This window comes from Acipenser ruthenus, chromosome 1 (genome assembly GCF_902713425.1).
Source record: "Acipenser ruthenus chromosome 1, fAciRut3.2 maternal haplotype, whole genome shotgun sequence".
NCBI lineage: Eukaryota > Metazoa > Chordata > Actinopteri > Acipenseriformes > Acipenseridae > Acipenser > Acipenser ruthenus.
The window spans coordinates 106,697,094-106,710,649 of record NC_081189.1 but is presented as its reverse complement, the minus strand read 5'-3'; the positions used below and the strand labels follow the sequence as shown (position 1 = coordinate 106,710,649).

The window sequence follows — 13,556 nt, the reverse complement described above, 5'->3', positions numbered from 1 at the left end:
ATATATATATATATATATGCTTCTTGAAGTCTTTTTTGATTACTTTACTGAAGCTTGGTGTGCATGGAAACTTTTTACGACCATTAGGGAGGGTTTATTACTGCCTGGGTTGATGAGAATGAGATTGAAACAGAGTACCAGGCACTTTATTAACACATACCTTCCTTTGCATTCGAAATACAGACCCATTCCACATAGAACACAATTGTCTAAAGTCTACTATATAGTACAATATACTACTATATTGTTTTTCTAGAACAAAATCTGACATACATAAATGGTGATGAACTTGTACCACTATCATCTACCTCACATCGGTACCCATAGTACTGATATAGAATATATAGATAATGTGTATATAGGTGGAGCAAAGACACTAATTCTGCTTTAAACTGGGGATGTTCTTCAGTTTACCCTTCAAACAATTAAAGATCAGACTTTTTTGGGTGTTGGAAAAGCCTGTTTTTTAACATAGTATTTACAATGGCATATTTTATATATGTAGGCTGTACTTCAACAAGATATCGTGGTAATCGGGTATGTCAGATTTGTGTGTCTATCCAAAAGTAAAAAAATGATTGTACATGAATTGGTAAATCGTGTTCTCTGCAGAAAACATTGGGTCTGTGTAGTTAATGGAACTTCAAATGCATAATCCTGTCGCTATTTTGACGCAGTGGCTCTGAATATCAAAGCTTTTCACACCGTTAGGGGAGGACTTTTGTGGCGGTGTTTTAACTTTCCGACTGTTTTTCATGTTCTGAGCAAAAATCTAAAATGGCCAAGAAGGATAACAGTGGCAAAACACGAATTCCGACAGTATGAAGGTATGAAGGTTATGCAAATTAAGTTGGTACCTAATTACCAACTTCTCCCACGCAACTCCACTACTCCGCTCACTCCACTGGCTCCCGATCACCGCTCGCATCCAGTTCAAGACTCTTGTACTAGCCTACAGATGCCTTGACCAGACTGCACCCAGCTACCTCCAGACCCTCATCTCTCCCTACACCCCCACTCAACCTCTCTGCTCCGCCTGCACTAGAAGACTGGCTCTACCTCCTCTATGCTCCCCTGCCTCCAGAGCCCGCTCCTTCTCCACCTTCGCTCCGCAGTGGTGGAATGACCTTCCTACAGATGTCAGGACCGCCCAGTCCCTGACCACATTCCGGCGCCTCCTTAAGACTCACCTCTTCAGACAGCACCTGTAGAACTCCTCTGTTTTTCCCCTGGGACACTCACCCTTCCCTAAATGTGCTTTATTTGCTCTCATCTGCCCCCTATTTTACTGCATTTAATCCTGTACTTCAGAGTACTGTAATTTGCCAAGTGTTTAATCTGTAGTATTTTGTAGTTAATCATATCCTGATGTAACTGTCACTGTTATCTGCTGTATTATTGAATTGTACTGTCACACTTGTACTTGCTTGAACAAAAGTCATTGTATTTATCTTGCTCTTATTGTATTATTACTTGTACTGTAACACTTGAAATGTATTTGCTTACAATTGTAAGTCGCCCTGGATAAGGGCGTCTGCTAAGAAATAAATAATAATAATTAACATACCCCCTGTGCAGAAATCAAAAGTGTTGAGGTGGTTGGATTGAGTATTTTTTTATTTTTCTCTTTGTCCTGATGTACTTGCTTTATTATTATGTTCTATTAAATGTATCTTCTTTCTTTGGAAATTATGTTGTGTTTCTGAAAGGAGAATCTGGTCCTCCTCCTCCCCTACCTCTACCTTGTAGCACGCCTTGTCTAGCTCCAATGGACAAAGCCGTGGGCCAAATTATATTACGTTTCATTATGGGCATGGTCATTGTCAAATGCAATAAAGAATTGTTCCTTTTAAATCTTTTCTGGGTGTCTCCTTTTTTAACCTAACCTCCGACCCCAGGAACTACCACAATCCCCCATTTACCCACAAACACACCGGCAGACACACACACACTCACGCACCTGACTGTGATCCCCAAACGATCTCCCCCATCCCGCATACACACCTTTAAAATCCAACCCAGTGTGGGCGGTGTCACAATACACAAAATGACAAACAAACGAACAGACTGTTTACAGTCCCTTCAGGGGCTGCAAAATATCGGGGAAAGCGCTTAATCATCGACCTTTCCGCCCCAAGAGGCAGTTCCACTCCAGTCTCAACATCCTAATTCCCCACGATCAATTCTCCCTTCATTACATTACAGCTTCCGACTCTATTATATCCATCTAATCAGCCTCCCCCTCCCCCCCCCGCGATTCCTGTTTTCTTCAGTAGGCGTCCAACTCTCATGATAAGCCATTGGCTACGTTCCCTCTAAGACTTTAATTTAGTTAGCCACTGTGGCTAAAGCAACTCTTAACATTTTTTGGCCTCACTGGAAAAACTTAAACCACTTATCAATAGTCTACTATGAACACGCTATAAACATACTGTTTCAGCAAGGCAAAAAGACGTGTATTTTATTTGAAAACATGTAGATATTTAAATGCTAGACCCTACCATTTACAATACACATACATACTATATGTAAATTGCACTATAAGTCTGATTCCCATTTAATAAATGCCAAACTGAGTCCCACGTGAAAAAACGTCATTGCAGATTTCCTAAATTCTGAATAGGTTTGCAGAGAGATTCATGTACTGCATAATCCTTTACATTATTTTGACAGTGACGCGGTTTTCTTTCCACTACAGAACGGTAAAGCTAAATTGTGCCAGTAGACAGTGCTAGTATGTTAATATGAATGCCTCCCAGACCAACCGCACCTCTAGTTACACAAGCTTGTCCCAAAGTGATTAATAATATTAATAGGATTCTACAGCCACTGCTGTGTTTTTTTTACCATATTCTTTCACCTGGGACTACTGACAATAATATTGCACCGATTCTGACATTAAAACTCAATAAATCATAGTGAGACGAATCCTTCTTTTTAAAATAATAAATGTGTTTATTCTTTTATTAAATTGTTCCTCTTTCAAATCCACCGTTACTATTTCCAAAGTATATTTCAGCATATTTTGAAGACACAGCAAACAACGAAAAAAAAAAAAAACTTAGCTGTTATCTTTTGAAGCTGCGTGTTTCTGGCTTGCCGTCTGTGAAAAGGTATGTTTGAAACCATGACTGCTTCACTTCCCTGTGACTAGTATCACAGTCATATTTTGGTTTTTTGTACAGAGGTGACTGGTATTCCTTGGGCTTCATCTTTCGGAACATGATTCTGGTAATTTGTCTGTACAATTTTTTTTTTATAACATTTTTTTCCGTTTGGATGTTTTTTAATTTTTTTTTTTTTATAAGCAACGCTGACTGCTGACTGTTTCTAATTAGAGCCTCTGTCCTCCCACCAAACACAACATGCATATGTTACGTGATCAAGCTAAAGGGTTTTCATTGGGCAAAATGAAATCAAACAAAATCAGTCTGTATTGATTCATCTACCCGCACACATTTTTCAAAGCCTTCGTCACCGTGGCGAACTTGGGGAAAAATAGCTGAACCACAAGTGAAAACGTTTTGCTTGTGGCGACGTGGCGAGCGGCTAGCAGGAACGTAGATCGGCCCGACTAGAATTTCTCGGAATCACCCAGGACACTGTCAAATCCGAAGCCAGCCTCCCACTTGACAATCCTGGAACGCATTTGTCAGCTCATTAACAGCTTCCAAGTATCAAAATCAATCTCTAAATGCAACCTGTTCTCTCCCTTCGGCCACTTCAGTTTTGCAATTTGCATTATTTACAAGGCAGAACATTCACATCGTGCCTTCTCGCTTTCGCCTCAACTGCAAAAACCTGGATTCTCATGTAAAAATATCTTTCAAAAGCAAGAACCCTCCTCCAGAGCTTCCAACACTCCATCTTTCCTCCAGTACTCAGATTGTGGCAGCCATTTCCGCAGTCAAGGCTAACGCTAATTCCCATCTAATATGTGCGCTACAAGAATTAATACATGGTGAGAGACGTGGGACGAGCCTGGAAATCTGTCTTGATTATGAGTTAAGGAGTTCCACTATTAGGAGAATGACTGGAGTTGTGAAACCCAAATCTCTGAATGTGAGTTCACCTTTTCCATTCCAAGCAGACATGATAGCAGCAAACCGCTGATCGATCCTGTATTAACTAACACATAGGATGGTCGGCATCTCATCTCTCTAGACATCAGAATGTGGTACACCTTGCTGCAACACTGGAACAATCAACGAATGAAGCTCCAGCAGCTCATCTTTAATTGTTTAGGATATCAGTTTCCCACAATTTCATCATCCAAGTTCGCCATCTTCCAAGCATCTACAATAATGCAGTCATCCCAGCAGTACATCTGACACTCCGAGGAATCACCAAGAACCCCCCTGCATCTTCCAGACTTCCTATAATTGCTCCAAAAGCATCATTACCAGACAATGGTTCTCTTCCCATCTCTCCACTCTCGTCACCAGAGCAGGTCTTTCTCCCCTATTCTACACCACACACTCCTTCAGGATTGGTGCAGCCTCTTCAGCAGCCAGAGCCCACATCAGCCATCACCTGATCAAGACCATGGGACAATGGTCCTCTTCAGCAGTCAACTTCTACATCCGATCACTGCCATCCGATATCACTGCAGCTCACCAGTCTATAGCTAGCATGCACGGAGTGGGGGCACCCTCTCCGCCAGGACCACCACAGGTTTTCCCCTAATAGAAGGGTTTTTTTCCTCTCCGTCGAGCGGATGGCCGACACATAGCTTGTTCCACTAACCATCTATTTTAGTTAGTTAGTTATTTCGTTTGTCATTGTTTGTCTTTGTCATTGTTTGTCTCGTCTTGCTTTTATGTTATACATTGCCACGTGGTCTTTGTTTGTCTTCACAGGTGTGGGTTCAGCAGGGAGCCGTGGTCCATCTTTTGGGGGAATAGTGAGTCTCACTTCCCCGACCTGGAGTTCCAGTAACTCTGCAGGTTCTTTGTGTGATCAGAGGGGACCACAGGCCACACTATTCTTTCGCAGCTCATGCGCTATGCCTCACGAAAGAAGGCTCTGTCTTACTTCCTCCTTTACCCTCCTGGGACGTGGCCCTCTTACTCTCAGTGCGCGAGTCCCATAACTAACAATTATTTGTGTTCTTTCAGATTCTCTTTTCTTCCTTACGTCAAGGCTTCGTATGAGCCGTTCCATCCTCTGAGGGTCGAACCTGGTCGCTACCTGGGACCCAGTCGTGAGGCCGAGTCTATAATGACTCTCCGAGAAATCAGAGTACTCTGTCTTTTCAGGGGTCTGGAGGCCATTAGGGCTAGTCTCGACTCCATAGGGAAGGATCTCTTGGTTGGAGGCCGAGCCTCCAATCCTAAGTTGCAAAAAAACACTCCCTTCCTCTCACAGCCCTGGCTCCCGCCCCGTGAACATGTATTTAATATTTTTTAGTAATTATTGATTTTTGTAACACTTTAAATTCAATGCAAGGTAATTTTTTGAAGCTTTTACAGTGGAAATACAGGCAACATTACATGAAATATATTTCATATTAAAATGACAAAACATTATTTATTATTATTTAATTATAAATGATACAAACGATCATTCCACAGTAGGAATCTGTAAATTGAATGTACAGACGTGCTCAAATTTGTTGGTACCCCTCCACAAAAAACGAAGAATGCACAATTTTCTCTAAAATAACTTGAAACTGACTTTGCTTTTGATTTTTTATTCAATATAATATTGTAAATAATAAAACAAATGAAAATGGCATGGACAAAAATGATGGGACCGCTAACCTAATATTTTGTTGCACAATCTTTAGAGGCAATCACTGCAATCAAACGTTTTCTGTAGCTCTCAATGAGACTTCTGCACCTGTTAACAGGTAGTTTGGCCCACTCTTCCTGAGCAAACTGCTCCAGCTGTCTCAGGTTTGATGGGTGCCTTCTTCAGACTGCAAGTTTCAGCTCTTTCCATAGATGTTCGATAGGATTCAGATCAGGACTCATAGAAGGCCACTTCAGAATAGTCCAATGTTTTGTTCTTATCCATTCTTGGGTGCTTTTAGCTGTGTGTTTTGGGTCATTATCCTGTTGGAGGACCCATGACCTGCGACTGAGACAGAGCTTTCTGACACTGGGCAGTACGTTTCGCTCCAGAATGCCTTGATAGTCTTGAGATTTCATTGTGCCCTGCACAGATTCAAGGCACCCTGTGCCAGGTGCAGCAAAGCAGCCCCAAAACATAACCGAGCCCCCTCCATGTTTCACTGTAGGTATGGTGTTCTTTTCTTTGAAAGCTTCATTTTTTCGTCTGTGAACATAGAGCTGATGTGACTTGCCAAAAAGCTCCAGTTTTGACTCATCTGTCCAAAAGACATTCTCCCAGAAGGATTGTGGCTTGTCAATATGCATTTTAGCAAATTCCAGTCTGGCTTTTTTATGTTTTTCTGTCAAAAGTGGAGTCCTCCTGGGTCTTCTTCCATGGAGCCCACTTTCGCTCAAAAAGCGACAGATGGTGCGTGTTCAGTGTGGTGCACACAATGATACCAAACAGCACAGTGACTACTTTTCTCCATTTAAATAGGCTGAATGACTGATTACAAGATTGGAGACATGTGTGATACTAATTAAAGAAACTAAATAGTTTGAAATATCACTATAATCCAATTATTTATTATCTTTTCTAAGGGGTACCAACAAATGTGTCCAGGCCATTTTAGAATATCTTTGTAGAATAAGCAATAATTCATCTCTTTTCACAGCTTCTTTGCTTTATTCTATGACATAGCAAAGGCATGCAAGTATACATGATAAAATAGCTTTTAATTTCATCACTTTTCAGGAGGAATGAAGCATTATTTCAATGAGCTGTAAGGGTACCAACAAATTTGAGCACGTCTGTATATAACTGTTACTTCATTATGAATAATCAGTTATTTTAGATTTATTTTCACTCAGATCAATATATTTCACAGTAAAAGTAAAGAGAAAAACATTTATAGATTTTTAGAATTAAGAGTGTTAAGATGTAACATTACAGTTATCTTAGGTTATTTTAATGTTATCATTTTTTAAGGAAATAAGATGCAATTTTAAGGAGTATAACCACAGAAAAAAGCATTTTTATAAAGTATTTTTTTTTATTATTTTTTATTTTTTAAAATACATTCACAGTTGAAAGCGGCATTATTTTAATGAAAATAGCCGTTTATTTTACAAGCAAGATTGTAAATAAATTTACGCTTTTGATTGTTATTTTACTGTCATTCAGAAATTTACTGTATTATTATTTTTTTTTTCTTACAGTGTATTTTTACAGTACGGTACAGATTATCACATAATTGAAGTTCCCGTGCCTAAATACTGTTGCAAAGTGATATGTCCGTCCCCCGTAGTTACCTACAGCTGATGTTTACCCAGGAAATAAAAACATTAAAAATAAAACATTATTCAGATGGGGTACGATATATGAGTACATTTCATAACAAGCTGTTTCTTACCTGTCACTTTGTCTGTTGTTGTATACCAGGAAAAAGAAAGGAAAGTCCCCAAAAATATGATTGTCATAAATGTTAGTGTAGTATTATTGAGCCTCATTTCATCTCAGACTGTTGGTTTTCCTTATCCCCTTTTGTGGTGCATTATTCGTATTTAAAAAAAAACCTCTCTGATCTGACAAATCATTTTTTCACGTGGTTTCTCTTAATGTCTTGATCTCAAAAACTCCGTGTCTAGAGCTCTCCGGTTCAAAGGACCAAACGAAATGTTTCCTTCCCTTATCTGTGAAACCGAAACGTGATGCAGTACTTTATCAGGTGTGAGCCAGAGCCCTTCTATAAACAGCAGGGAAAGTAGTTTGGTATGGGATTATGCTTTACATTTTTGTTTTACTGTACAAGGTACAGTGTTCGTAACCGTTATCTTGATTGGTAACACAGCAACACAGTGATAATATTGTCATATTTTTACATTTTAATGATAACATATGCGTATGATCCATTATCCACTAGTAATAGTAACTAGGGCCACTGTGCACGATGTATAGTTTGCTCCAGATTGCCATTGCTGGTAAAGCTATGGTTCCTTTTTTATTATTATTTATTCTACTTACATCCCATTTTCATGACCAAGTTGGGTCCATGGAAGGTAATTAACACATATTGCAATGAGTGCAATATTAAAAACATATTCTATTCACTCCAAACACTGAATGTATCCAGAAAATACACTAGGTGGCAGTGTTTCCAAGCTCACTATTTTATGGTCTTTTGTCATTAACAAAATGTAGGAAACTATTGTTTATGGCCTTGGTATAGTATAAATCATACTACTAGATATATAGAAATGTATTTACAAAAACAAGTGTTCTTAATTAGCAAACTCCAGTGCTGAATACCAAACATGATATACCGGTCTGGCTGGGTTTGTGATCAGCTCATAAGATTGTCCAAGACCAGAGCTTACTGGGGTCTGTGAAACCTTCAATGTATCCATCAAAACAGGCATCAAAACAGTCCTCCGTTAAAAAAAGATAAACCTTTTTAAATAAACCAAACCTGAAAACTGTTACGTAGGGCAGTGTAACAGGACTCTTGCTACCCGTGATGTAAGAAGTACTTGCAATGAATGATTGATTGAATGATCTGCATGACACACCCCGCAACCGCGCAGGTTTATTTACATTCACTGGTACATCCAGTCTGGCACATCCAATCTGGCACAACTGCGCGCACACACTAACTCCACTTACAAAATGACGCCATCGCCAAGGTCCCACACTGATCCCACACAGAGCAAGTTAATGATCATTAGGGGGAGAAAACGGTAACAGTTAGCTGTCTTCAATATCTTTATTTTCTGATAAAACAATTGATAGACCATTAATTGTTGAAAATCACGTAAATGGCTCATCTTTTTCAGTGGTCTTGATTTAAACGTACAGTACTTTAAAAGATTGCTATCCTCTGATCTATAGGTCGCCCTCTGCTTCTTTGGAAACCATTCAATTACACCGTGTAACAAATTTTTTTTTTTTTTGTTCCTGGGTAGTAAGTGTTATTTCCTAATTGCTTATGCCTCAAAAGTATAGAAAATGGCTATTATTCCCCACAAACGTTGCTCTGGTGAAGAACTACGGCACAATGGGCTGTAGGATGTCCCTCAAAGTCCATATCCTTGATGCTCATCTTGATAAATTCAAGGAGAACATGGGAGCGTACTCGGAGGAGCAAGGTGAGCGCTTCCACCAGGATATACTGGACTTTGAACGCCGCTACCAAGGACAGTATAACGAGAACATGATGGGAGACTACATTTGGGGTCTGATTCGTGAAAGCGATTTACAGTATAATCGTAAATCTCAAGAAACTACTCACTTCTAAATCTTTTGTAGTCATTTTTGTATTACTTTAGTATAAATACATGTTAATTTGGATTCATATGTTGTTTTTTTCTGACTTTATGTGAACGAAAAGACACAAATTTGCCCGTTTTCTCATTGGAAATAGGTAAATTTCAAAATATCACTGTCCTGGTCACAAAAGCAAAGTTTGTGGGGAATAATAGCCATTTTCTATACTTTTGAGGCATAAGCAATTAGGAAATAACACTTACTACCCAGGAACAAATATTGTGTTACATAGTGAAATCTGTGTTTGTGCCCATTGCAACAATACCTTTAACTGATAGCTTCACACAACCTAGATCTGCCAAAACTTATCAAATAGAAGGAAGCATTACGTGTCCCACTCCTCATTTCATTCACATGCTGACACATCTCTGCGGGTTAGCATGTATAGATATATACACAATTAAAGATAGGAAGCTGAAGTTGGCTTCTTATTCACGTAGTTTATCTGCTCAGATTTCTTATTTGCATCCCACCTTCTTGTTCAGTTTTTTAAGTTCATATGCCATATGTTCATATTCATTGTGAAAAGTGATGAGCACTTCCTGAGAACCACATTCCTTGAAGTTTCCAGCAAAATGTTATTATGTGGGGGAGAAGGCAATTCTGACAATTCTCAAAGAAACCTCTTCCTGTGAGTATTAGCAGGACCATCTCCCAGTGTGACGTGAAGACAGGCTTACAAGCAAAGAGGAAGCTAATGTTCATACAGCTAATGTAAACAATACAGTGTATGACAAATAGAGTGCATGGAAAGAATGTACAAGTGATGTAAACAAACATCAAGGAATGATATCTGTGTAAACGAGAGGGGTGGGGGTTGTGCAGTATTAATCCAAATTTGCACTAGGTGGCAGTACGTTCAAAATGACAACACGTATTGTAAAATATAAAACCTGGAATGCCAGAAAATATATCAGATATATGCAAATGATTTGAATCCAGCGATGTATCCACTTTCAAGAAAGAATGAACGACTGTCCAAGTGGATTCAGTTCCCGTTTTCATGAATCGCCCTGCATTTCACATTATGGATATTTCTAAACAAGCTGAAATAAAAAAAGAAAGCCTATTGATACTTGAGAAACTGTTAACAACAGTGAATGTATTTCAGCATTCTACAGGAGGCTTTTCTTTTCAATTATTTTATCCCACAGCTCTGTCAGCTCCTCATGTCACACACACAGTCTACAGCTCTGAACAGCAACACAGAATACAGTGACAGTGACTGTGATAGTGATAGTGACAGTCATGGGGTTTCCATGCGGGTCAATTTACACGTGAAATGGCGATGTGCACGTTCGAGAGAATTACTCTGGTAAATCAGGTTTGTGGCCGAAAAAAAACGGCCAAAGAGAGGGATGGGGTAAATCCCATTTACGTGTATAAATGAGGAAACCCACAGGAAAACCACGCCCCGTTACGCATGGAAACCCGCATTTCAATGTTAATGAGCGTGTTTATTCTTAACTATAAATATTGCAAGGGATCAGGTCAGTTGTTACTGTGGATTCCAAGACGGCAGAAAGTAGTGGCTGATGGGCGATTTTATTGTTAGCAGTGGAGTAGTTCACCTTAATGCTAATGCGGGGTGGCCTTTTTTATTATTGTTTTTTGCTATGTCTGGTCTGTCATGGTGTATATAGCTTGTGGGTTTACAGTTCTGTATAAAACCACTTACCACGAACTGCGTTATGCATTTGTTATAGTATTAAAAAAGCTGTTTGAGAATATCCTTGCTGTAAAAACTACACTAAAGTTAAACACAAAGAGCAAGTGAGCTGCTTAAATGAATTTATTCCCGCCTTTTTTTATCCCCGCTATGTCCAATGACAACGCGTCTGCCCTCCACGTTAATAAATATAGTTTATGAACTGGATGTCATGAGCCATCCCAAATCAGCGCAACAACATCCAAATTATTGATACCCTCTCAGAACTGACCAAATCCAACACAACTTAAAAGAAAGGACAGCATCTCTGAAAGCACGAGCCTCCTCAAATTGAAAAACAATTTAGAGCAGTAAAACACATTATTAACCAAGCAGGCACAGGGTATTTTGCTTTATTACAGCAGCTTAGATTCACTCGTGTACCTGTTCTCTGCGCATGGAAACTACATTTTCACAAAATGTCACTAGTAATCTTCAAAAACAGCATGAGTACTTCACGCATAGTTCATTTACATATCAACCTCCACCTTTCCCATTCATTTGAATGATGTCGGGTAAAAAGCCCGGTTTACTCGAGTAAAATAAACTGAGCGAATGGAAACCCAAAAAAGCATTTTACACGAGACATTTTTCTAATGTAAATGTCTCGAGTTTAAAAAAAAAAAACTTGCATGGAAACTCCATGATTGATGAGAGCGCATTGAGTAATTGACATGCATACGCTTTACCACATACAATTTTGCACTGAAGCAGAAGCCCACTGACAACTACAAGAAGATTCCTGGTCAATGCCCTTGCCTTTCATTGCACTAGTATATGCTAGTGTAGAATCTGGTGCCAGAAGTCTGGGTTACTGTTCATAGCAGTGCCAAATGCGCAAAGACAGTCTGCGGTAAGTGCACTTCATATTTTGAAAAGCGCAGGATTTGTGTGGTTTGTGCCAGCACTTAGACTTTGTAAACAATTGTAAATGAAGCCCATTCTGTTCAAATGTTTATTTATTCATGTCATTTCGATTTATAATATGTCTGCGTACAAACGCATAGCTTTGGTTGCGTATGCGCTTTGTTATGTACGCAGTATAAATTAAGATTTTTTGATAGTTATATATATATATATATATATATATATATATATATATATATATATATATATATATATATATATATATAATTTCAATTCAGTTTTGTATGTACATGATGTACCTGTATATACACACACATTTATTTTCAAATATTAGTTTATTTCATTTTTACTGTTTTCTGAGGTTGCGCTTTATTATTATTATTTGTTTATTTAGCAGACGCCTTTATCCAAGGCGACTTACGAGACTAGGGTGTGTGAACTTATATTCAATTGTTTGCCCTTTCATTATAATATTTATGTTGTTTGTAATACGCTGGTCAAATTGACTGGTCATGGTTGTTCTAGGTATGTTAAACGTGGCGGTTCTAGTGTTAATACGAATTTCAAGGGACCAGCAAAAAAATAAAAATAAAAGTGTAATTCTTATTATTAGGCGTCTACGCCTTAGCCAAATGCATGCTGTCAGTTTTTATTGAAATTACAAAAACACTGAAATCAAATTTCAATTATAGTACATTAAGAAGTATTATAAATGTAAAAGTACTGTTCGTTTTACTGATAATACGTTTGCAAGTGAACTATATACATTACAACTTGAAATCTGCACGCAGGCCTACGGTTCGGCTCACATATATTTTAAAACCACCAAATCAAGGCGTCCTTAACATCAAGGTATTGAGCAAATTTAATATGTTAATTGGATTATTTCAAATTCGTTCTGCTATATAATTTTTTTAATCTTTTTAAAACTACTCTCTATATAACCACCAAGATTAATTATTAAATTGTTACAATACCAAAAATAACTTTTTTTTGGTACAGGTACCACATTTTGACAGAATCTTGTCTGTTTTTATTTAGTTTACACAGTAGTGCTTGTCTCAAGAGACATGGTCTCACTTGAGTAAATACTCCAGATTTCCAGAAAACTCCCTAATTACAGGACTGAGGAGCAGTAGGTCATTTATTTTTTATTTTTTTTATCAGAATATATCACAGATCTATGCTGCTAAAACAGCAGATGGTAATGTAAATGTCAGGCCCATTGGATATATTTTATGAGAATAAATACAACAGTGTTTACCAATTTTGTTTTAATGTTGAATGTTGAGATTTTGATATATATATATATATATATATATATATATATATATATATATATATATATATATAAACATACAAGTTTAAAATAGTTGGCTGTTACGATATTAATTCATGTCAACACTATAGTCTCTGGAGGTGAAAATAATATCAGTAAAACACCATATTGAAAAAAGGCAATACTACCTTAATTCATTTTCAGTTTTGATTCCGTTAAACAGAATATTAATAGATAATGAGGTTGAAAACGATTGGATTAAATTTAGGGATATAATGTTAAATGCAGGATAAATGTATCACAAAAATAAGAAAAGGTAAACTT

The 13,556-nt window shown here is 38.0% G+C and overlaps 1 protein-coding gene across 1 annotated transcript in view; it reads right to left on the bottom strand.

Annotated features, from left to right (window-relative positions):
* Positions 1 to 7,763, bottom strand: part of LOC117420857 (alpha-1,3-mannosyl-glycoprotein 4-beta-N-acetylglucosaminyltransferase B-like) — a 59,431-nt gene extending 51,668 nt beyond the window's left edge. The window contains exon 1 of the mRNA XM_059033522.1: positions 7,469 to 7,763. Within this exon, the coding sequence (XP_058889505.1) occupies positions 7,469 to 7,565 (97 nt within the window). The 5' untranslated portion in view covers positions 7,566 to 7,763. The remainder of the gene's footprint in view (positions 1 to 7,468) is intronic.
* Positions 7,764 to 13,556: the final 5,793 nt, after the last annotated feature.